The following is a 23,652-nucleotide window of genomic DNA, read 5'->3' on the forward strand; positions in this document are numbered from 1 at the left end:
GCATAACAATATCAAAAGCAATTAATAAAGAATTAGAAATAATACAGCCTGAAGCATATAAACTCTTCCCTACCACGTTAGATTTTTCAATGCCAAAACGCATAAATTGTGCTATGCAAAAGCCCGTTTAACACTTCAAATTGTGCCCTACCAATAATTGAATTAAATAAAAGGTAAATAAATCCTTTTTGCACATACATATATTTTGGACATTTCTCTTATTTAAATTTAATTTTTTCCGGGGTGTGGGGAGTTATTTAGATCTCCATTTTCACATCTTTAATTCATTTAAAATACTTCAATTTTGACTTACAATAATTAAAAACTTCTAACTCGTTGCCAGCGATTCAGTGATTTCATTAATTTTCATATTCACACAATATTGATATCATTATAATGGGCACCTAAAGAACTTGCGTGCATTTTCAACAAGGTAGATCTATAATATTATTTCATATAATTGGTTACGAAGAAACGTATAATGCGGCACCGTATTTAAAAAAAGAATGGGCACAAACAAAACAATGGCAAGTTTTATTCAGCATTAACGTCGTTATCTCCATACCAAATGTCATGCTATTATCAACATAACATTTTTTAAAGTGCACAATTCCTACCATATTCAGCACCATTCTGCTGGACTATTCATTCTCTTCTGGGGGGTATTTAGGAAGAAAATATATCTTCTTCGAGATTCCTTGTTTAATAACTTCTGGAGTTTTATCATATTTATGGTTGAAGGTTTTCTTCCCGACTTTTCGTGTTACCTGTAGAAAGAAAATAGAGTCGGTGCATTATGAAAGGAGAGGATAAGTGTAGATAGGTCTAATATTAAATACATCGAAGTCATCAAATTGTACGAACTTATCATAATAATATATACATTAATTGATTTTAATAGTAACATAATTCAGACAAATCCAAAGTTGATTTTCGTCCAGAACTGAAATAGCGGATTGTCACTAATACTGGACCAGCCAGAGGATTAATAATGTTATTGGAAAGATTGAGAAAAACTAAAAAAGAAATTTGCATTAAATGACATGTCATGTCCCCTTTCGCTATATCGCTATAACACATGATGACACATGTATACGCCCTCTGTCAGCAGGGCTGGGCAAATACTAGTTGGTGTGTAACAGAAAGTCAACATTGTTCCTCACTTATCCCAAGAGTTAAGATGTTAAAGTGTTGACGTTGTTCGCATTGGCGGTTGCATGCATGTGGGCGTGTTGTCGTGTGTGCGTGTGGTCGTGTGTGCGTGAGTTTTTTTTTAAAACTTAATAGTCCATAATTTATATACTCTACTGCTTGAAAAAACTTACCTGCTCTAACATGGTAGACAAGTCACTGACATGGGCATTCTTAAGGAGTTCCTTACATAGCATCTGAATGAACCTTGAACCACGGATTACGCTTCTATCGGGAACGTTTCCTGCGAAAATCGTTAGGAAACGTTAGCTGTTTATGATATCGTCGCTGTTTTCACGAAGTGACGGTAGTGAGAAAAAAAAATTGCATTCACTTTGCGTTACGATTTCTCTCACTACCGTCACTTCGTGAAAACAGGGACGATATCCTGCATGTTCAGATAAGGCGCATTTACAGAAGCCCTAAACTAAGGAATCACGTGGCTGATCGAAATACATCCTTTATCTTTTTTGTTTTATTGAAGAAACTTTTTGTGTAATGAAACTAAAGACAAAATGGAGTAAAAATCAAACAAGCCTTATAATAAACTGGAATCAAGAGAAATAACTTCCCGCTATGTATTAGAAAGGATTCTTCAATAGTGGTAGATGACTCTTCATTTAAAATGTAACTTAAATAAAGGAGGAGTCGAGGGGTAGTGGTTCGTTCACTTCACTCTCAACCCAAGGGTTGAGGATTCAATTCCCATCCCGTTGCTTACGTCCTTTGGCAAGACATTAATTAAATCTCCACCCCACCCAGGTCTGAAATGGGAACACAGTAGGATGATACAATCAGGAAGATTTAAGAGAATTCCTGGTAAAATGTTTGAAGTTATGTAAGTACAGTGAGCGTCTATAATAATAATAATAATATGAATATTTATATAGCGCCGGTATCATGGCACCTGGATGGAATGCTCTCCAAGTTCCAGGGCGTGGAGAATGTACATATATTGTTTGCGGAAAAGCCTGAATCCAAAGACTTGTGTAATAAATACAAGATATATGAACCGCTAAAATACATCGTCGCTGCATGGTATTCAAACCCTGAATTCAAATATTACTATTATTATTAGTATTATAATTATTATTGATAGTAATGATAATAACACTCACCATTTATTAGGCGCTAAATACGGTTGTTTCTAAGCGCACCATTGTCTGTCTACAAATTACCATTCAAAACTTCTAATGAACATGCATATGTAATAATAAAACAATAATATTATTATCAAACTTCTTACCCGATGTTGTAGAATGGACAACGAGAAGGTCGGATGCGTCTGATATTTCCATGTCGATGTCAGCTTCAGTTTCTTCCTTTGCTTCTGCATAGGTATAATGACATGGTAAGGAAAAATATTATGGTGGAAAAACCACGGATGTGTGCATTTATTTCAATGGTGATTCAAGTATGATGGCGGGACCATAAGCTACACACTTTCTTTTCAAACGCTAAAGGCTTGTTTAGATTAGACGTGGGAAAATCACAGCCTTTTTGTTGTTGTTATGATGACGTAACTTGTCACAAGCTTTAATTTATGTATTTTATAGCTTCTCTCCTGCGCGCAGTTGCCATTCGTTTTTCCCGTTTAATAGAAAAAGAAAATGTAAAAGAAAAAGGCAGCGGCTGTTTTTCATTGAGTGTATATGCAGACTGCAGAGCTAATGGACCCACGTAGCTCAAGAACACTTTGGCCATGCACCATATTTATGTTTTCAAGAAGAGCGGATTTATTTCCAAATTTTAATCCCATTAAACATATGAAGAACGGTAGGAAAGAATTCCTAAAATGCTGTCAGGAATCGAACTGAACACCTTGCACCTTCAGGTACACACATGTCGTTATTGTGGTCAATTAAAAAATGGATCCCTGAATATTAGCGACAATCTGTATAAGCCTAAAGAAAATGAAAACAAGTGAGTGAGCCTTTTGAACAAAACGAATATGTGACGTACGGATTCGGAAGATGAGATTTAGGGGACGCTTGATACAGGAAGAATACTTGGAAACCCTTTCAATGACTGGAAAATCGAGGGAAAGAGGGCTCGAGAAATCAAAGGAGAAGAAGATGAGTGGTTTGGTTAGAAAGTTCGGAAAATTGCTGGAGAAGAGAGAATTGAAAGACCCGGGAATGAAGCACCTTGTTAGTGTAATAGAAACACAGTGATGAACAAATACCATGATCGCATCATTCGATAAATATTGACACCTTCTGAGAGAGGGAAGGGGTAGGGGAGCATGGGACATTTATATAAAGTTAAAGACATACACTGTGAAAAGGTTGGGCAATATTTTCCAACACTCTGCCCAACGTTGTGCCAATAGCCAACCCAACCATCTATTGGGTAATATTCTGGCCAGTGGTATTGGTAAACTTAAGTACATGCATAATTGTTTCGTATTTTGCCCGACAGGAGGTCAAGATTTTCCCAACCAGTAGGCTACCTTAGTCGTGCAGTTGAAGGGTCATATCTTTGCCCACATTTTGGACAAAATACGAAACAATTATAGACGTGTGAAGTAGGGTACTTACGTTTACCAATACCACTAGGCAAAATATTGCCCAATAGATGGTTGGATTGACACTTGGCACAACGTTGGGCAAAGTGTGGGAAATATATTGCCCAAACTATCCACAGTGTAGACACTTACTTTCACGGTTACCCTGGAAGAAAATCATCTTCGGTTTTCCTTTCATGTACTTCATCCTAGAAACCTTATTCTCGATAAACTTATAAGTAACCGGTTCATCAGTGCAATGAATGCCTGTCGAGGAGCCGTTTCCCATGATCACGAACACTGCAGAGGGCATGTAGTGATGGCGAACATAACCCGCGAACGTCTCTAGCTTGTCTTGAAGGTCCTGCATAACAATTTACGAAAACAAAGCGTTTAATAGTCATTGAAGTTTAGATTTAATTTGAAGTTTAGATTTAATTTAAAGGGAACCAAAACCCTTCATACTTAGTTACTTTTATTGTAAAGTTTAAGATATTTGAATACAATCAGTGAAAATTTGAACAAAATTGGGCAAGGAATAAGGAAGTTAAAGCTTTTTGACATGACTAGTTACTAGAGGGCGATATTCAATTTGATGACATCATTTGTGGACAACTCTCCATACCTTTTGTATATTAAATTTCACAATTCTTTCGATTTCTTCGTATTTATTTGTGTTCTTGATCCGACTTCTTACCATGTGAAGTAGAATATCATTTTGCATTCTATACCTTGCTTTCCGGGAAGTAGATTATCTCAATAACAAGAAGGAAGGAACAACATGAAATTTGATGTACAAAAGGCATGGAGAGTTGTCCACAAATGATGTCATCAAATTGAATATCGCCCTCTAGTGATTAGTCATTTAAAACAGCTTTAACTTATTTCTTGCCCGATTTCGTTCAAATTTTCACTGATTTCATTCAAATATCTTAAACTTTACAAAAAAGTAACTTAGTATGAAGGTTTGGGTTCCATTTAAACATCAAATTACATTATTGTATAAAGGGACTTTTGTTTCGTTTAAGCAAGAAGTTACCTAACTTCTTGGTTTAAGGTGATATACCCGTCTACCTTCATAAGAAAAGATTATTTTCTCTCAAATTGAAGTTACCTAAAATTCAAATTCCAACGATGTATGTAGAATTAGGCAAAATTATTTATTATTTTGAATAAATATATACATTATTGCCCCTGAAGTTGAAATAACAATTTCAATTCAATCTTATTCGAATTAACATTTCTCTCCTCCTTTTATGAATTTTCTGTGATAATTTGATTTATTCGTGATAAATACGATTATATTTTATCCTCACAGAGGTTTATTCATGATTCTTCATGAGCAATCTTTATTGATCGAATAAGTTGTAAAATGACAAAATCTCTATATATCAATAAAACATCTAATTGTCACAATCATTTAATGACGAGAGGTTAGTATTCCAACTTTGGGGGAAAAGTGATCAACTGCTTGACACTATCAATTCCAATTGCATTATTGTTTGCATGTGGGGATGGAGAACGTATGGTTCGGATAGAAAATCCAATTTTATGACAAAACAAATTTGAGGCTAAATAAGATTTTTAAGTTGTTTCTGTTTCACGCCGCTAAGTTATATTATTAACAATAAAAGAACATTAGATCAATAAAAAAAAACATGCTCTTACCTCAGCTGTCAAATCCGAATGGGTTTCGATCTCATATCCTATTTCCGTGAACACGTGTTGAATATTTCGAACGTCGACATCTGATCCCTTCCTGTCTTTACTCATGTTAAAAAGGAACATGAGACCCTTTTCTTTATCGTCCATTTTGTAATTCTGAAATCGAGAAAATATTTTTGAATTTATATATTACTGTAATATATAAAAGGTTATGTTTAACTAATTTCCTTTAACATTGATCAATTTTCAGCAAATAGTGTTCACATAATTGATTACAGAATTTATCGTTATCTTAACAAGTCCTGTGCTGATCGTAGGACACAGTCTATAACAGGTTTAAACCTCGACTAAGCTTGCTGGGATGTTTAACTCATCAATGGAGTACATATTGTGAAGCACACAATCCCTTAAGCACTGCCATAATTCTGTAAATCAATGAACTAACCTTATTGGCCATTATGATATAAATATTTTATTTCATGACTACATTCATTTAAGATTTTTGTAACAGAAATTTGAGTTTAATGTTTCACTTTAACAAAAAAAAGTAATTTGAAGAGTCATAGACGAAGCCCGGGGAACCAGGGCGTCACGCCCCTCCTTGTTTATCCGGTTACATTTGTTCTCAAAAAGTTTGTCATCAGCTGTGTGATTACAACTGTGTGACTCCGTGATTTGTTTTCAAACTACAGGTATTAAAAAAAAGCGACAAGGAACGGGAATTTTCATGGCCCTACAATTATCTTTACTTTTGAGAAAAGGGTACAAGACTAGCATGACTTGAGCAACATATATGGGTCAGGGTCTGGTAGGCAATACATTACCTTATTTCAAAATTTGAAAATTCATGTCGATTTGAGGTTTGGGGAAATGACACCTCAATCTTTAGAAATATGGTTTGTTGAACTTGTTATCAATTCAATGTCCTTGTATCAAATATGAGGTTATTCAGTTCTCGTTAATGGGAATGAATTCTGTCTATTCGGTTTAGTTTCATACATTGTCAGGCAATATTTTTAGAAACCTTTTCTGGGTCCAGCTGCTCCTGAGAAGGGTAAGCTTGCTTCATCGTCTGTTTGTAGAAACCGTTGCTGTCAGGCTTAACTGTGAATTTGAATACATACAGGAGTATACTTGTATATGAATACTTTGAAGAACGGCTATAATGGCAAATGCGTTAAATCTCAATTTTACACACTGAGTAAGAAATTTGGATGTGTGAAACTATGTGGAGTAAACGGCAATATATCCTAGAAGAGACGGATATCTTGGATGGACAAGAAATCATCATCATAATTTTTGACGCCTATTAATATGTTAACTTACGAAATCACTGCAAATTCTATGCAACCGCCAATTCGGGTCACGTCATTATGAAGACATCGAGAGTTGTGTGGTCGAATATAATTTGGGACTGATAAATAGTCAAATTTCTTTTGAATTGAGAAATTTTGCATCCAAGTCCATTTTTAAAAGCAAGTGATGAATTAAAAACTCTTACGATTGTATATTGGCAATATGTCCACAATTATTTTGATAGCTTATGTTTTTTTAAAATGATTTGAAAGGCAATATAAATGTTTATCAGGCATTACGCACGTACCTGCTTTATGACCTTCCTCTCTCATCGTTTGAATATCAGTTCATTGCATAATTGATTAATAAAGGGTGTGTATGTGTTTGTGCGCGTGTTTTCGGTGCATGTGTGTGGTTGTGTGTGTATCTGCAAACAAAAGAAATTACATTTTTAATTTTGTTCATGATAGATAAATATAAGGATTTACCTTTTACTTGTAGTTGCATGGATTCCGGGTCGCCTTCTCCTGTACGTTAAGAAAAGTTTTAAAGGAAAATAGCCTTAGAAATTCGCGGTGAAAAGTATATTTGATCTTAGTCCATGTAAAGGGCATTGAAAGTATGATATGATGCGATATAGAAATGAAACATTCTTTGTCATTTTTATTGGCCATAGAGTTTCAAGACAACTCTCTTTGGTGTATTCATTTTTATAGCATTGTTATTTCGGTGCTCGTAGACGTTTATGTATGTCATTTATTTGTTGGTCTTTTAAAAAGGAAATTAGGCTTTAATCTAATGATATTACCCCAAAACATTTGAAAATTATATTTTCTATCAAAGTTTCGAATCAGATTCTATTTCGTGATGATCAAAGGCTCACCAAATACATCGTAACAGAATAGTATATTTCTTTATGTATTTGAGCGTCTTTGCCATATCAAATTACATTGTAGTCAGAGAAAAATAAAAAATATGACTCCATATCAAATAAATATTTTTCATTCGTTTTCTTCTGAGAGGTATTTTCTTTTCGTTGAAGGACTGATGATGATGAGTGTTCATAACTCAACCTAGTGATGACGAGCCATCAATATAAAAATACCTTGAATCCTCCGATGTTTCTTCCGACTCTAAAATATGTTGGCAGCACACACCCTATTTACTTCACTGATGTGTTTGGCTTTTGATAAAGAAATCTGAACTATTGATAGTACCCCATAACATTTTAACGTGATACTTTCTTTCAAAGTTGTTTTGTTTCAGATTCTATTCCGTAAAGATCAAAGGTTTACCAAAAACAAGGTATCGTATTAAGATATAACTGCATCCATTCAAACATCATCGCCATAATAAATAACATCGTAGTCATAGAAAAATCGGAAATATAACTCTATACAAATAAAACCCTGTCCATTCGTTTTGCACTACGAGTTATTTTCTTTTCTTTCCAATACTGACTATGATAAGTGTTCATAACTCAACCCAGGGATGACGAGCCATATATATATATATAAACATACCTTGACTACTCCGTTGGCTCCTCCTACGCCATAATACTGCACAACAAATCGCAGCCAGTATAAGAATGATAACGATAACTACTGGTACAACTGCAAATAGATTAAAGAATATCGTCAACGAATCAAACTTGTCGTCGATCACTTTTCTGTTAGACTCGAAATACTTAAATGTTAAATCACCATTTCGATCAAATTAGATTAACACTCTTAACATTCTGGATCCTACAGCATAAATGTTGATTCTACACGTAGACATAACATGGTAAAAGTGTTGATCTGACATTTTTTTTTTAAAGTGGTCAATCCTCAGCCCTTTAAAATTGTGATTTCACACTACAGTTTTCAGAGTGCATGATCAGCAGTTAAAACCACGTTTAATGTTTTCTTATGCGGTGAAACCCGCTCACATTCAGTCAAACGTCATCTGAAATGAGTGAAATTAAGTTCAATGTATAATATCCAACATTTGTGCGGATACTGTTTACTGATACCACAGGTGACAACAGTTTTACATTGTTTATCAACTGTCGAATACTGGTCGAATAAAAAGATAACAAAGACATTTCGTCTTGAATTCTTACCAACTCCACTCAGAGATAAAGTGGTAGATCCTATAAAGGTCACGGTCACAGTCACTGTTTTTTGGTCTTGCGATCCCGGGATATCAGAAGCGACACAAACATAGGGACTTTCACTCGGTTCAGCGGCGATGGAGATTGACTTGCTTTTCGTCCCGTCCATGTTAACATCTTCCTTGACATTAGTTGCATCCATCTTTTTAGATTCGTGTGAGAAGAAGAGATCGATGTCTGGAAAGTAGCTTGAGGCTGAGCAGGTGATGGTGATGTTATCAGAGGTTGAAAGACTACAGGTTTGTTCGGCATCATTTGGAAGTATTCCTCGACATTCATCGATAAGGGGAAAGGGTTCCATCGGAGGAGCTGCAAATGAAATAGTACACTATGACTCTATCAAGGAAAATCATGTCTTCATGTAGGAGAACTGTCATGTAACACACAAAGCTATTTATTCTAATTTAAATTTTCAGCTTGAATATATAACTATAACTATTAATATAAAGGTAAATATTGTAGTATATGAAAAATGATATTTTTCTTCCATCTATACTTGTTACATTCAACAACTATCATGATAACATGCAGGGGTAGTGTTACTTTACAGCATGGAGACTGTTATGAAATAACCCTCTTTTGGATTATTTCTCAGTCATACTTCAAAATGTACACAGAATGATATGCTTACCAAAGACGTTTACTTCTGTGAAATTGTGGATCAGGATTCCTTCGTAGTTTGTTACTATGCATGTATACGTTCCTTGATCTGAAACTGTAATGTTTCTGATGATGAGAGAGAAGTCATCGTTCATATAGCAGACCCCGTCAAGAACGCATGTCCCGGAAGTGGATCCCCCTTCCACCCATTTGATCAGGTTGAATGGCCTTGTGGACTCACCTCCTATCGTCCAGTTAACGGAAGATGGCGCTCCATAAAATTCGCATTTTAGAGCAAGCTCATCTCCTTTCTCCACATTTTTTTGTAAGTCGGTATACACAAAACCATCTGGTATATCACAATTCACACCTGCATTAAAAAGGAGGAAATAAGTGGTTTGTTTAATTCGTGACGTAATAATGTTATTCCATAAAGGCAACAAATAGCTTACTTGCAAAGAAACAGCATCTGGAAGTTATTAGCAATGACACCTTACAGAACCAACATATTCTAAACGCATCATGTTGTGTAGCAGAACCGTAATAAATACCGTGATATACGAATATATTCTAAAGCTAGATATAATCGCAATGAAATTTTTCGTCATTGCATTGTTTTCGTTTACATTCTTCTATATTAATATTCTTCTGGTTCTTGTTCTCGTCCGGAAATCTCATTCGTTTTGCACGTAGCGCTTGTTATTCTCTAGTTATTTCCTTTCCACAAGCCAGATTCCTTTCAAACTTCGTAGGCATAATTCCCGATATGCAATCTAGGTCACTACATTCCCCCCCCCCCCCCAAAGTACTCATGCGTAACAGTCCAGACGTCCAGTATTCCGATTCTTGTCCGTTTTAAGGCCTTTCTTTCTTCCTTCCTATCTTCACTATCCTAGATCCTACAGAATTTTAACATATTCCTCTAGATTGTCCGAGAGATGTTTTTTTTTTCATCTGCGATGTATAACCTCAACTTTAAAATGCCAACTTCATACTCGATTTTCAAATCCGGAACCTACTCCATCAAAAATCTCTAAAATTCTTGAAAAATGGACGCCTAAAAATCTAAAATTGTCACAACTTTCTCATACCAATTCCGTTTCGTCTCAATTTCTCACAGTATCCTTATCTCATAATTGTACATAACCATGCCATATTTCATGCTCAAATAGCTATTTAAAAAAAAAAAGAAGCTCCCTTTAAAGTTCAGGGAATTTGCTTTCTTTCTGTGGCCGTAGCTCTATCGTGTCCGGCCAAACCCGTTCTCTCTTTTTGGATATAGATACTAATATGACGTCCTTTTAAGGCACTGCCAGTACCTTAAAAGGACGTCACACGTATAGCAGTCCACTATTTCTGCGTACAAATCTAAAAGTCCCTAATACTGCTTCTTTTAGGGCGGTTACTTATGCCGCCATGACTGGTTTAGATAACAACGCTTCTTTTATACGTGTTTCAATGGCACATTGTAAGTTCTATTGTTCCTGTTTCAGTCGACTGACCAGTTGGTTTACCTTAGGACAGGGAGGGTTCTGATAGCCCCCCCCCTCTGCTTCGACCACCTGTTCGAAGTGACTCCTCGTGTCCTTTATTGGAATTCATGGTGGCTATTTTATCGACAAATTTTGTTAAATAATTAGGTGGAATAATCGATTTAATTACCTTTCAATCGTCCCATCACTATGACAATTTTTTTAAAAACAATGTGGCGAAAATATATCGAGCCACGAAGTCCAATAAAAGAGTAATTTTAGTCGTAATATATACTGTGGTTATTACGATGATAATAGCTGTTCTATGATAATTATATACATGCGGCTGATAACTTGCATCTCAATTAGAGTAGTCACATGAGTAGACACATGAAGTATCATGACATGCAATGCACCTGCATACATCGGGCCGCCTTTTCTATTAACGGTACGACAATGATCTGAATTTCATTTCACCAAAGCATGAAGTCAACAGCAAACAATGCAGTTGGAGTTACCGTGTACAGGTGAGCATCATTAGGGAGGATCAAAACCAAAGCCCCCAAGGATAGTGAAACACTCTGCACTTAATAATAATGAGAAATACTATTTATAAGAATCTATGATAAGAATCGACATATTTGTTGGTATATAATAGTGTTATATTTTTAATTGCCGAATGTGGAGCACCAGGATATGAAATGCTGAAACGGATATCTCAAGACCAAGTTACTTGGAGAGACACTTGATGTAGAATTCTGTTTGGGTCACTGAACCTGTCATACTGACAGATCACCATTGATGATGATATTACATAATTTTGTTTTTCTTGAGAGCAAAGAAATAAGATATAGCATACCTTATTATTGATGTAAACGGCTTTAAATAAAGTAGTACACCCCTGTATATTCGACGGAGGTGGGTTGAAAAACGGTCAAGGAAATACAAACATAATACTTGTGAAATTTATTAGGAATATCCATTGTTGTTGTCGTGTTTTTGGCTGTTTTTGACAGTAGTTTCGACTGTTTCTGTATACTGCTTGCCAACTTCTATGCCCGGGCCATTATTATAATCAGTATTAGTATTTATAACGATTTTGTGACTTCAGTATTTAAACGCCAATTAGTAGTGCTCTCACTTTCCATATAAATCTTTAGAGAGATAAAATCTGACATAATTAACATGTTTCAAGGATATAATTTAAAACAAAATCTATGTTTAACCACAATTACACACGGATAGCTGAACATCTCGCAAATAAGCAGATTTTCCCCGAAATAAGCGACTTAAAATCACAAATAAAAGGTGATGAATCTACTGTTGAATGATTATGTTGAGTTTAAATATGTACATCTTATTTTAATAGAGCAAAACTTTTACCTTTTGTAAATCATGAAGATCCTTTTTAGTCGATAAAACATACCATTAGTACGATCCAAAGTGCACGATTACAAACATCAAAATGAAATAATTTCTCACCTTTTTCATTGCTCGCTTCGCCCCCTCACTCGTCCCTTTGATGCCACATCAAAGATGCCCCATTGTCTAATAAATAATTAACTAGCAAGGGAGTTCAGAACGTGGATAAATGAAAAATTTGATGCGAGTGATCCAGTATACATGCAGTTATCAACTAAATTATTCATAACCTTACCAAGCTTATGTAATTTATGAAGTTCTTGATAAAATGTTTAAATTCAGATCTAAGTTTTTTTTGAGAGTGTGAAATATTAAAGCTCATATCGTATTGTATTCAACAGAGGTCCTTATTCAACCAGCCCACCTTTTATTATTTAGTAATGAAAAACACACAAACGGAAATATTTTCAAGGGGTAAGACTATTTGTTAGTCTGTTAATATTTCGCTCTTATACACATATCTTTGTAAACCTTCTGAAGTTTTAATTGATTTCCATTTGTGCAAGTAAACATAAGAAATAACATGTTGTATCATGTGCTAATAGCCAAAAGTTACCTGGAGTATACTCTATAAATAAATACTCTTCTAACTCTTCACATACCGTGAAAAACAAGACATTGAATATGAATATAATCCAAACAGAGCCGTTCCACATTGCATTCAAACACAAACATAATGGAGAAGGTGAATAAATAATATCGCAGATTATGAGTAGAAAGAATGAGAGGGATATACAGAGTGAGTCAGAAAAAAATGTCCCACTTTTCAAAAGTTGTATTGTTTGAAGTATGAATATTTAATCATGGGTTTCATGATATGTCTTGATAAAGTTATCCTTCCAGTACATTTAGGTATACCATTTTCATTTGAATCTCTGCATGCATGATTGAACATCAGACAATCTTCACAAGACTGCCAGATCTCACTTGCGCCAAGTTGCTAGGTGAGGAATAAAAATTGTTTTGAACAAAGACAGCCAGACAGACACAAACACACACACACACACACACACAACACCACACACACACGCACACAAATATGCACACGCACTCAAACACACGCACATCCACACAACAACAAAAGACATAGCCAACGATTGATAATGTACTTACGTAATGCGATAGCACATTGGATTCATGAGCACTTCATGTTGATGATGATGATAATGATAACGATTAAGATGATAACGATTAAGATGATGACAATGATGATGATGATGATGATGATATGATGGTGGTAGCGGGAAAGATTGTCAGGGCAATGCCACTTAAACATTCAGCGATCTTGATAAAAATGAATGCTTAAACAGAAAAGGGGAAATTATGAAACAATTGTTACCGTGTGTTTTGTGTGTGTGCGTGTGGGTGAGTTTGTGTGTGCGCGCGTGTGTGTTGCGTGCGTGTGTTTGTGCATGTGTGTGTCTGTCTGTCTGACTACCTTTGTTCAATGCACTGTTTTATTCCTCACCCAGTATCTTCGCGCAAGTGAGATCTGTCAGTCTTGTAAAGATTGTCTGATGTTCAGTCATGCATGCAGAGATTCAAATGAAAATGGTACCTAAATGTACTAGAAGGATAACTCTACCAAGATATTTCTTGAAACCCATGAGTAAATATTCATACTTCAAACAATACAACTTTTAAAAAGTGATACATTTTTTTCTGGCTCACTCTGTAGATGTACAATCATGGAACACTTTTGTACAAGCATGGTTATGCCAGACATGTGTCTAACTTGCATTATTACTTTTGATCGTATATTGATTCCCAGGTACCTTCTTTTTATGAATACAACATAATATGGTCCGTTTGATCAGATACCTCCAGTATGTATTGTCTTCCTGGGCCTCATCCGATGCTTCATAAAAGCGTTTAGAATTTACTTTGCGAAGACCACAAGGGTACAAAAGACTTGTTTGTTGTTGGTACAATTGAAAGCAGTTCATAAAAGTGAAGTAGTCAAACAGGTAGATTACCTCGGAGCCGCCCACTCGGTTTGGTACAACGTCTATGTTCTTAACCTACAGAATGCATTTCACATGCTCTAGTAGGCGGAGACAAACAAAAATTATCGCTCATTTTATTGTTATATTAGGCTGTGCATCGCTTGTCTCCCACGCTCAAACAAGATCATTTGTCAAAATTGAATGCAGATCATGTGAGTGAAGGAAATGTAGAAGCGCGTCAGATGATGACAATGAACTGGTAGTTGTTTTATTTTTCAAAACATATGCAAATAAAGGATATCTATTTCTGACTATCTCTCTCTCTCGAACGTTAAAAGCAATACCTTTTACTGGGTATTATATGTATCTGAATATAGTCCGACCTTACTAGAATAGTCTGGGACCGTTTGATTATGGTTTTATATTTAATGAAGTGAGAACGAAGCCTACTTTCAGATTTAAAGGGACTTGGTAGCATATTTGAGAGAAAATGGTGCTAAGGTAGTGACTTCAATGCTAGATGTACAATTAAAGATAATCTGAAAGTTTGAGTGATGTATTCATGGATTTCAGCAAAGCATTAATTTGACACTCTTTAAAATTCAATTCTTATACGTTGATTGGAATATCATGGATTGAGGGATGTTGCAATAATACAGTTTAAACATTATTTTACAATTATAAAGCAATACGTATATTATGTTTCAAGTGAATCAAAATTAACGTCCATAGAATGCGAGGTATAATGGTTAAATCCTTGGCTCGTTGTTATATTTGATATACGTAAATGCTATCTGGTTTCATCAAATGCGTAACAATCTATACTAATTGAAAATTAAAAGTTGATGATATGGACGTTCTACAAATTGCACTTTTTATGTTCCGCTTACAAAGCTGTCAACTACCTTCATACTCTCCCCCACCGTGCCCTATTATTCAATATGAATAAAATAATATGTACACTCTTTTTCCCACAGGACAAACCAAAAATTCCATCTAAGACAACCGTGAACCGTATTAGCCCTTATTTATTCGACACACTTATTGTTATATCTAGAACTCTCATCCTATTGAAGTTGAAATCTAAAGTGGACATACTCTTTTAGTACCACTTTCTTTCCGGATTTCGCAACCGACACACCATAGGTATTGTTATTTCAATATATGGTAAATCCAGCGATAAATACAATATTGCACCTAACATGCCCGTGCTTACGTATGAGATAGCACACGGCATGACCAGGTTCATGTCCATGGTATTATCTCCCCCTTGAACCTGATTTTTGTTTTCTTTCATCAGACTAACGCACTGCACAACAGTATTTTATACCGTTACCTGTTAAGTAATAATGTACATAATGCTATTAAGTGGCCTCCCTTAACACGGTGGCTGACTTTGGAATAAATGTTTACGTTTTTTATTTTAATAATGTATTAAAAGCATTCAAAAATGAGAAATATCAGCCAAAAGAGGGAGTAAAAAAAAGAACAACAAAGATTTCCGACCGACCGACCGACCCATGTTTTTGCACTTAAAGGGCAACACAACATCTTTTTTGTTTAGGCATAATAGCAGGATCTTTATTATATAGATAACTTGCATTTCAATAAGAATAGGCTAACCCTGTAGCGAGCAAACATGAAGTATCATCCATACATTGTATGACATGCATCTTCAACTGTATACATCGGGTGCCATTGTCAGTCATGTCATGACAAGGATCCGAATTTCGATTTAACAAAGCATGAAACCAACTGCTCACAATACGGTTTGGGATTTCCCAAATCTGCCGCTCATGTTTCAATTTCTAATTACACGCATTGCGACTAAAGGGAACGCGTCAATTGCAGTAATGTTATCAATATGGACTTTTAGATCGCACGAAGACAATGGGGAATGCTACGATCGACGTCCTTTTAATACACTGCCTTGAATGGACGTCACACGTATCAGTCCACGCAAATCTAAAAGTCCCTATTTATTCTGTTACTACGGCGTATTTCACACCGTGTCGTTCGATCATATTAAAAGTAAATAATGGTACGATATACAAAGTTAAAGTGACCTTTGTATTAAATATAGGAAGTGAGACATCGCTCATATAATATTGTAAACGAGCGAGAAAGGTCAGATTTTACGATATTAACCAAGATGGAGGATTCATGATACATTCGACAGAGAACCTTAATAAATCTTCCAGATCCAATTCAATAGAAACAAGTTTAAGATGAGCTAGTTTGAGAAAATTATTAAACATGCAGCTTTTCTGAATCTCATCCGTTTGAATACATTGAGAGTTAAACAAAGTCGGGCGTCCACTGTTAGCTTGTTTCACACTGTCACGCAATAATTAACGAAAGTGTTAGAATAAAATTGTATTCAACTTAGAAGGGTTCAACAGATTCTTGTTACTTTTTCAAGTTGTGCATAGCATAATATCATCTCGTAGTACAAGTTTATCAGATATAGCGGGAGGAACTAAATCATTAAAACATTTAAAAACAAGACAACAAGTGGCCTTGTCGCCAATTTATTGAGAGTTGGCCATTTTAGGCCATCCAAGACCTGTCGCGACGGAATATGCCTATACTGTTTAGAAATAGTATAAGCTGCCGTTTTATGAAGTTTATATAGCATATCGACATTATATTTAAATCAAATAGACCTAAATCAATTGTCACAACCTTAAAGAAGTAGCCTGGTCAGCGGCCGGGCGGCGATTTTTTGTTGTTGCCAATTCCGCCCGGACACCGCTTGTGTTTAGGGCATCGCTCGGTCGCCGCAGAAGTTTTAGCGCGGAGTTAACATTCGGGCGATATTATATTTTCTTCGTTATGATAACAATCTTGACCTCACCCAAAAACCTTCTCGTTAAATGATTAAAAATGGATGAGTTTATTTGGGATGTTATCTTTTAACGAAAGTCTATTATCAATCTCTCAAATACTTATTATCACATGTGATCTTTCTTGTATTTGGGTTTAGTAACATTTGTTTTTTCTTTTGGTATTCAAGATAAAAACACCTTATTCTCCTTGCGCAGGCGAAATGGCACAGCGGACAAGTGAGTAGAGAGGCTTAGATATCATGAGACAACAAGTTACAATGCTATTGATAGTAATTAAAGTTTATCCTTTGAATTCAAACAAGATTCTAAGAAAGCCTAGATATATCGCATCATCTTAATCAATGACGAACGAGGCATAATTTAACTTGCAAAAGGATTTAAGACCAAAGACGCACATGAAAGTGGCCTGACTCATTTTCTCTCTATCAACCAAAGTTTGATACAATGCGATAATAATAACCTTTATTAAGAACCCTGGTGGTCAGTCACCCGTGGCAGAAAATATTATGAATAGGGTATCATTTCACAGAAAACAAATAACTCTTCATGATGAAAACATTTCAAAGGCATAATGGTTATGTCCTTCTAATCAGTAGCTTCCCAACTTTGGTACCCTACTTTGGTACCCTTTTTTAAAACACAAATTGCTATTGATTTGGCACTAAGCTTCTAAAAGTGTTATTTTCAACACCGGTAGGTCGACTTTCAGCACTTTCCGAGTATCTGTACGGTGACTCGTTCAGCACCCAAAGGTGCTTTTATTATCACTAAGTGTACTGATGAACAAACAAACGGGCTTTTAAAATCACCGACAGTGCACATTACCTGATATTAATATTATGTACAGTTCTTGTTCATCATAATTCAAAATGATCCGCAAACCATAAAATGTCGTAAATTAGCAACGATCATAATCACACTGACCAATTTAAAAGTTTTAAAGAAAAAGTATTTTCTTTTAACAATACGCAAAATCGTATGCAAAATTATCAAAGCTGTGCGTGTGCTAATTCATTGACCTCATCATTGATTCATTTGGCTTAGACTTGTCCCTAGAACCCATTTCTTCTATACCTCAAAAGCTTAGTACGACAAGTGTAACTCCATACGCAGCATATGTTTTAGCACTTCATTTTTGTTTATTGTAACTGATTGTTTCAATAAGTAAGTATATGTTCTAATCAAGCATACAAAACACTAGTTACGGATTATATAACATTTCTTGCAAATCCATTCTTCATTCCTACAGATTATTTGAAGTTTTGAATATTGTTAAATCATTGACAATAAATTATTCAAGAAGCCATGATAAAATTCGTAGACATAATCAACAAAATCCCAGGGAGATTCATAACGTCATTATTGCATATTTGCAATTCATCCCTTACTTGAGGTATTTTTCTGGATCCATTAAAAGGTCATTGAATTTTTCCAAAAAGGTGATTCGTCGCCAGTTTTAAATAACTGCCCTGTTTCCATCCTTGAGTTCGAGTATTTCTAATTTCTTTATAAAGATTCGTTTATAATATAGACTGTATTACTTTTTAAACAAAAATAATTTGCTCTACCAAGTAAAATGTTGATTTCAAAAACCCCATTCAACTAAATTAGCATTCTTGCAATTATTTGATATAGTGTCAAATGCTTAACTGGTCGAAATCAACTTATTTGTGTATTTCTGGATTTGAGAAAGGCATTTGATACTCTGAAACATTCAATACGTTCATTCAACTTTCGTGGTTACAGGGCTTTTACAATAATATGGTTTAACAAATTATTTAGCAAATATAAAATAATATGTATGTTATGATTCGACTAAATCCAAATGGGTGTATGTAGAATATGGAGTACCAAATGGTTCAATTATTGGCCCGTTTTTATACTTGATATTCGTCAATGATGTCTGTTTTTCATCAAATGCGTTATCAAATGTATATTATTCGCTGATTACACCAATGTATTTTGTTCCAGCTCAGATCTTTAAACGTTTTTCAGCATAATCCATATTGAAATTACGATCTAAAGCGAAAAGACTATCCCTTAAATAAGAAAAAATAATTTAATATACTTTCAAAACATGAAAGGCAAAGAAAAAATTAGCAAACATTGGAATAACTTTGGATGGTAAATTATGATGAAAGTAAGGACCATACCTAATATATTAGTATTCTAATTAACAAATCTCAGATGGACTAACCTTGTGAAATATATGTATTAAACATTATCGGCCACAATGTTAAAACATTTGTTTTCTTATCTTATTAAAAAAATCTTCTAGTGTCAATATGGTTTATTCTTGATAGATAACATTTATATCTTCTAATTACTTTATTGATCAATGTCTATGCCTCTTTAGAATGATCAGGACAAAGTTCAGCGTAAAAAACTTTATACAGTGCGTCCTAGAAAAAACGAAACCGAGAATTATCGAAGTTATAATAGCTTAATCACAAGTATAACTACTTAATGACACATATTTGTAAAGCTTATATCCTCTTCCTTCATTTGATGCAACTCATATGATGCACATTCCATGAGTGATAAAAAACAATTTGAAGAGAGGGTACCACAAAAATCATTTGGCGGGCAATATCTAAATTTCAAAGAGAAAATTACATTTATAGAAAATATATTTTCTGCCCTTTCATATGGCACCTCAACCAGGAGAAATGAGCCAGGGATAACAACGTTCTGTTTGTTTAAAGTAATACTTACATTTCCATAATTTGATTAAGCAAATTTGTTTTCACTGGCTGTCTGCCGTAGCAACAAACATAGTTGACAAAAGACTTAACTCCGTTTCGTTGACGATCAGCCATGCATCAAGTCTTTCGTCTTGTTTTTTTTTTTCGTTTATGAAATTAACATTTTTCAAATTGCACTTTTTAATGTTCCGCTTACAAAACGGTCAAAAACATTCACACCCCTCAAGAATTCAATATGATTTAAGATGTACAATCTCATCCCACGGCCCAAAATGACTATTCCATCTAAGAAACCTTCCAACCGTTAAGCTCTTAAATGTATTCGACACACAAGTCCTTTTACTTGGAACCCTCTCCGTCTAGGATTCGAAATATAAACTGGACATACTCTTTTAGTTGAACCTTAAACGGATTTTGCGACCAACAGACCACTGTTGTTGCTATTTAAATATTTTCTAACATGCGTATGGGATTCCCCACTGTATGGCAGGTCCATGTCTCTTGTATCATATCCCACATGTTAATTGTTCAGTAATACATGTACAAAATGCCAAGTGATATCCCCCCAAATCATGGCTGCCTTTGGAATGAATGTACGTGCAGCATAGCGATAAAAGCTCGATCCTAATAATATAGATAAGTTGCATCTCAATCAGAGTATACTTACCCTGTATAAAGCACACTTGTACTACCAGGCAAACATTGCATGACATGCAGAGCAACTGTATAACTCGGGCCGCCATTATTGTTCTTGTGATAATTAACAAGGATCCGATTTTCATTTTATCACCGAGTGAAGTCAACAGCGAATGGGACGGTTTGGGTTTTCCCCAATTGACATCTTACGTTTCCTTTTCTATAATACACGTATTGTAACAAAAGGGCGCGCGTCAAAGTTTACTGATGGTGCCAACCATTCTGTAGCTCCGGCGTAGATCGATGAGTGGCATAATAGGGACTTTTAGATTTGTGTGGACTGCTACGTGTGACGCCCTTTTAAGGCATTGGCAGTCCCGTGTGACGTCCTTCCTTTTCTGAAGAATGAAGACCTTTCAAGTCGATGAAACATATCATAAACATCCACTGAAGAGCACTATAAATATGAAAATGTAATTATCTATTACTGGGAAAGGAGTATCTGGGGGAGGGGAGGGGGTAGGTGGGGGAATCTGTTCCCCACACCCTACCCCTTACTTGCTTCGCTCCCTCACTTGTCTCCAGGCGCCAAACGCCAGACTAAGTCTGTGTCTGCTAACCAATGTATTATTAGGGACTTTTAGAATGAGTGGACGAGAACACGACGAACGCCGGCTGATCATGCGTGTCAACGTACTTAACTGCCCATGTTGACTACAATTAGAAATCTTTTAGATTGCACTCGACGATATACATGCATGCAGGAAGTAACATTATGAACATCACGGACAAAGAAAGAGGACAAAATATACAGTTCCTCATTCTACCCTCAACAAAAGAACATCACTTCACTGCTATTATGTAAAAATGTGTAGAACAGGTGAATATGCATGTGACACCTGTTCTACACATTTTTACATAATAGCAGGGAAGGGATGTTTCGGCTTTGTCTGCCTGCATGAGGGACTGTATATTTTATGCGCACGCGGCATACTAGTACCTTGAGCATGTAAAGGCGCTATATAAATATCAATATGTATGTATGTACTAGATTTAGGAAAATCAAGGTTAACGCATTCTCGATCGCCGACTGAGACGTCGTAACGCATGCGCAGTGCCTTAAAATGACGTCACACGTTGCAGTCAAAGCTGACAACGTGCAAATCTAAAAGTCCCTATTAACATCTGATTGTCAGCATATAAAGGGTATGATATAAATTCATTATCTGAAATAATTCCCTAGCAAGGGAGTGAAGAACACACATTAATACATCGCAATGTTCAATGCTAGTGATCTAATTATTTCATCTGATACATGTTTTTGAACCGAGTGTATTAGTTTTAATGATATTTTATCAAAACCACAGTGAGTAGTGATTGCTGTATTCTCTCTGTTGATATTTCGTTAAAATGCATATATATTTGTAAATCTATACAAGTTGTATTTTCGTATGTAATATAGGATTTGAAATATTTGCAAATGCACGTAAACAACAACAGTGGGAATCGTTTGTTGAGAGCCAGAACACACTCAATAAGTATATGAAAAAAACACCCTTTAAGCCCTTCTTCACAGACCGGGAAAACTGGACAATATATGTGAATAGAATTTAAGCCTGATATCCTCAGTTCATTAGACCAATGAGTTGTAATGAGACATAACCATAACAGAGAAAGGGAATAAATGATACCAGAGATTTGAGTAGAAATAGAAATAGAGAGAGGGAGAGAGATAGAGAGATAATGTACAATTGTGGAACATTTTTGAGCATGCATGATTACGCCAGTCATGTGTTCAAATTGCATTAAATTCTCTTGTTTGAAGAAAGATTCACAGATGTATTCTTATATGATTACAAATTATATATGGTCCGTTTTGATAAAAATAACTGAATTATATTATATTCCAATTAAGGTTTAGTCTCCCCGGGATTCATGATTTATGTGCATTGCGAAGACCAAAGGGTGATAAAAGAGCGTGTTGTGGTATTGCACAATTGAAAGATTTTCAAACAAGTAAACACTCAGGCAGAATGCCCCGGGTGGCCCACTCGGTTGGGTACAAAGTTCATGTTCTTTATCGACATAAGTCATTCCTCATGATCCAAGAGCAGGGGAAAAAATCCTGCTCATTCATCGTTAATAATAATAATAATATTACTCAGTTCTTTTATAGCGCATAACACATTACAGGATAGCATGTCCCTATGCGCTCAAATAGAAAGGAAAGAATTACAAGAACAAGTCATACACATTAGAAAATCCACTTAGAAGCAAAGAAGTACATGTAGTGTTGGACACTGAGTTCATGAGTGTACAATTTTAACATTGAATAAATACGTTTTAAGAGAAACCTTTAACTTGTTTAAATTATTGTGATTTCTCATGGAATCTGGAAGTGAATTCCATAAAACTGAGGAGACGTGCATAAAAAAACGTTCACCGTACGTGTTTGTTGAGGTGGGAGGAACAATAAATAATGATTTTGAGCTTGATCTTAAAGTTCGAGTAGGCCGATATAATGATAAAAGTTCACATAAATAAGAAGGTGCAATGTCATGAAAGCATTCGTATGCAAAAACTAATAGTTTAAACAAATCCGGCTGTGCATTGATTGTCACTAATGCTTCAACAAGGTTATTTGTCGAATATTATAAAGATCAGGTGACTAAATGTGAAAGCACTGTAGAAGTGTGTCGGATGGTGATAATGAACTTTTTTTCTTTTTCAAAACGTTTGAAATAATAGATGTCTGCTTCTCTCTCTCTCTCTCTCTCTCCCTCTATCTTTGTTTCTCTTCAACTGGATATTACACGTACATGTACACGTACAATGGAGCCATTTTTTAACACAGCTTAGCCAATTAGGTTTCACTTGGTCACAACATGGCGTATATTATTTAGGTTTAAGCTTGTCCAAATAAGCAGTATTTGCTATGTATTGGGCCCAACTCATTTGCGCAATTTGTTCATGTTATTTTTTTTTTGTAAACATAATTTCGCCTCTATCTGTTGTGGTTAATACAATGGGCAATGGTGGGATATTGAAAGCTTATGATACTGTTAAGATTCACACTACCCTCCAGGCTCCATCTCTTCTTCCTATCCCCTTGATTGTTCTTCTTCTTCCTCTTCTACCTTTTCCTCTTCTTATCTTTTTGTCCTTCTTCCTCATCTTCTTCATTTCTTCTTAATCTTACCTTATTACCA

At 35.4% G+C, this 23,652-nt stretch overlaps 2 protein-coding genes across 2 annotated transcripts; both read right to left on the minus strand.

The window, feature by feature from the left end:
• Positions 1 to 1,932: 1,932 nt before the first annotated feature.
• LOC100893709 (caspase-6-like) lies at positions 1,933 to 7,215 on the minus strand. The gene is made up of 6 exons (XM_030978725.1): positions 7,147 to 7,215; positions 6,387 to 6,466; positions 5,366 to 5,518; positions 3,851 to 4,061; positions 2,438 to 2,521; positions 1,933 to 1,955 (listed from the first exon to the last, which is right to left on the minus strand). Exons 1-6 carry the CDS (start codon positions 7,163 to 7,165, stop codon positions 1,933 to 1,935), a joined length of 570 nt encoding a protein of 189 aa, XP_030834585.1. The 5' UTR covers positions 7,166 to 7,215.
• A 511-nt stretch (positions 7,216 to 7,726) lies between these two features.
• LOC115921341 lies at positions 7,727 to 9,615 on the minus strand. Its single transcript, XM_030978726.1, has 4 exons — positions 9,445 to 9,615; positions 8,763 to 9,122; positions 8,182 to 8,271; positions 7,727 to 7,731 (listed from the first exon to the last, which is right to left on the minus strand). Exons 1-4 carry the CDS (start codon positions 9,566 to 9,568, stop codon positions 7,727 to 7,729), a joined length of 579 nt encoding a protein of 192 aa, XP_030834586.1. The 5' UTR covers positions 9,569 to 9,615.
• Between the last annotated feature and the right edge of the window lie 14,037 nt (positions 9,616 to 23,652).

This window comes from Strongylocentrotus purpuratus, unplaced genomic scaffold, assembly GCF_000002235.5.
Source record: "Strongylocentrotus purpuratus isolate Spur 01 unplaced genomic scaffold, Spur_5.0 spur5_scaffold_1, whole genome shotgun sequence".
In the NCBI taxonomy this organism is placed as follows: domain Eukaryota; kingdom Metazoa; phylum Echinodermata; class Echinoidea; order Camarodonta; family Strongylocentrotidae; genus Strongylocentrotus; species Strongylocentrotus purpuratus.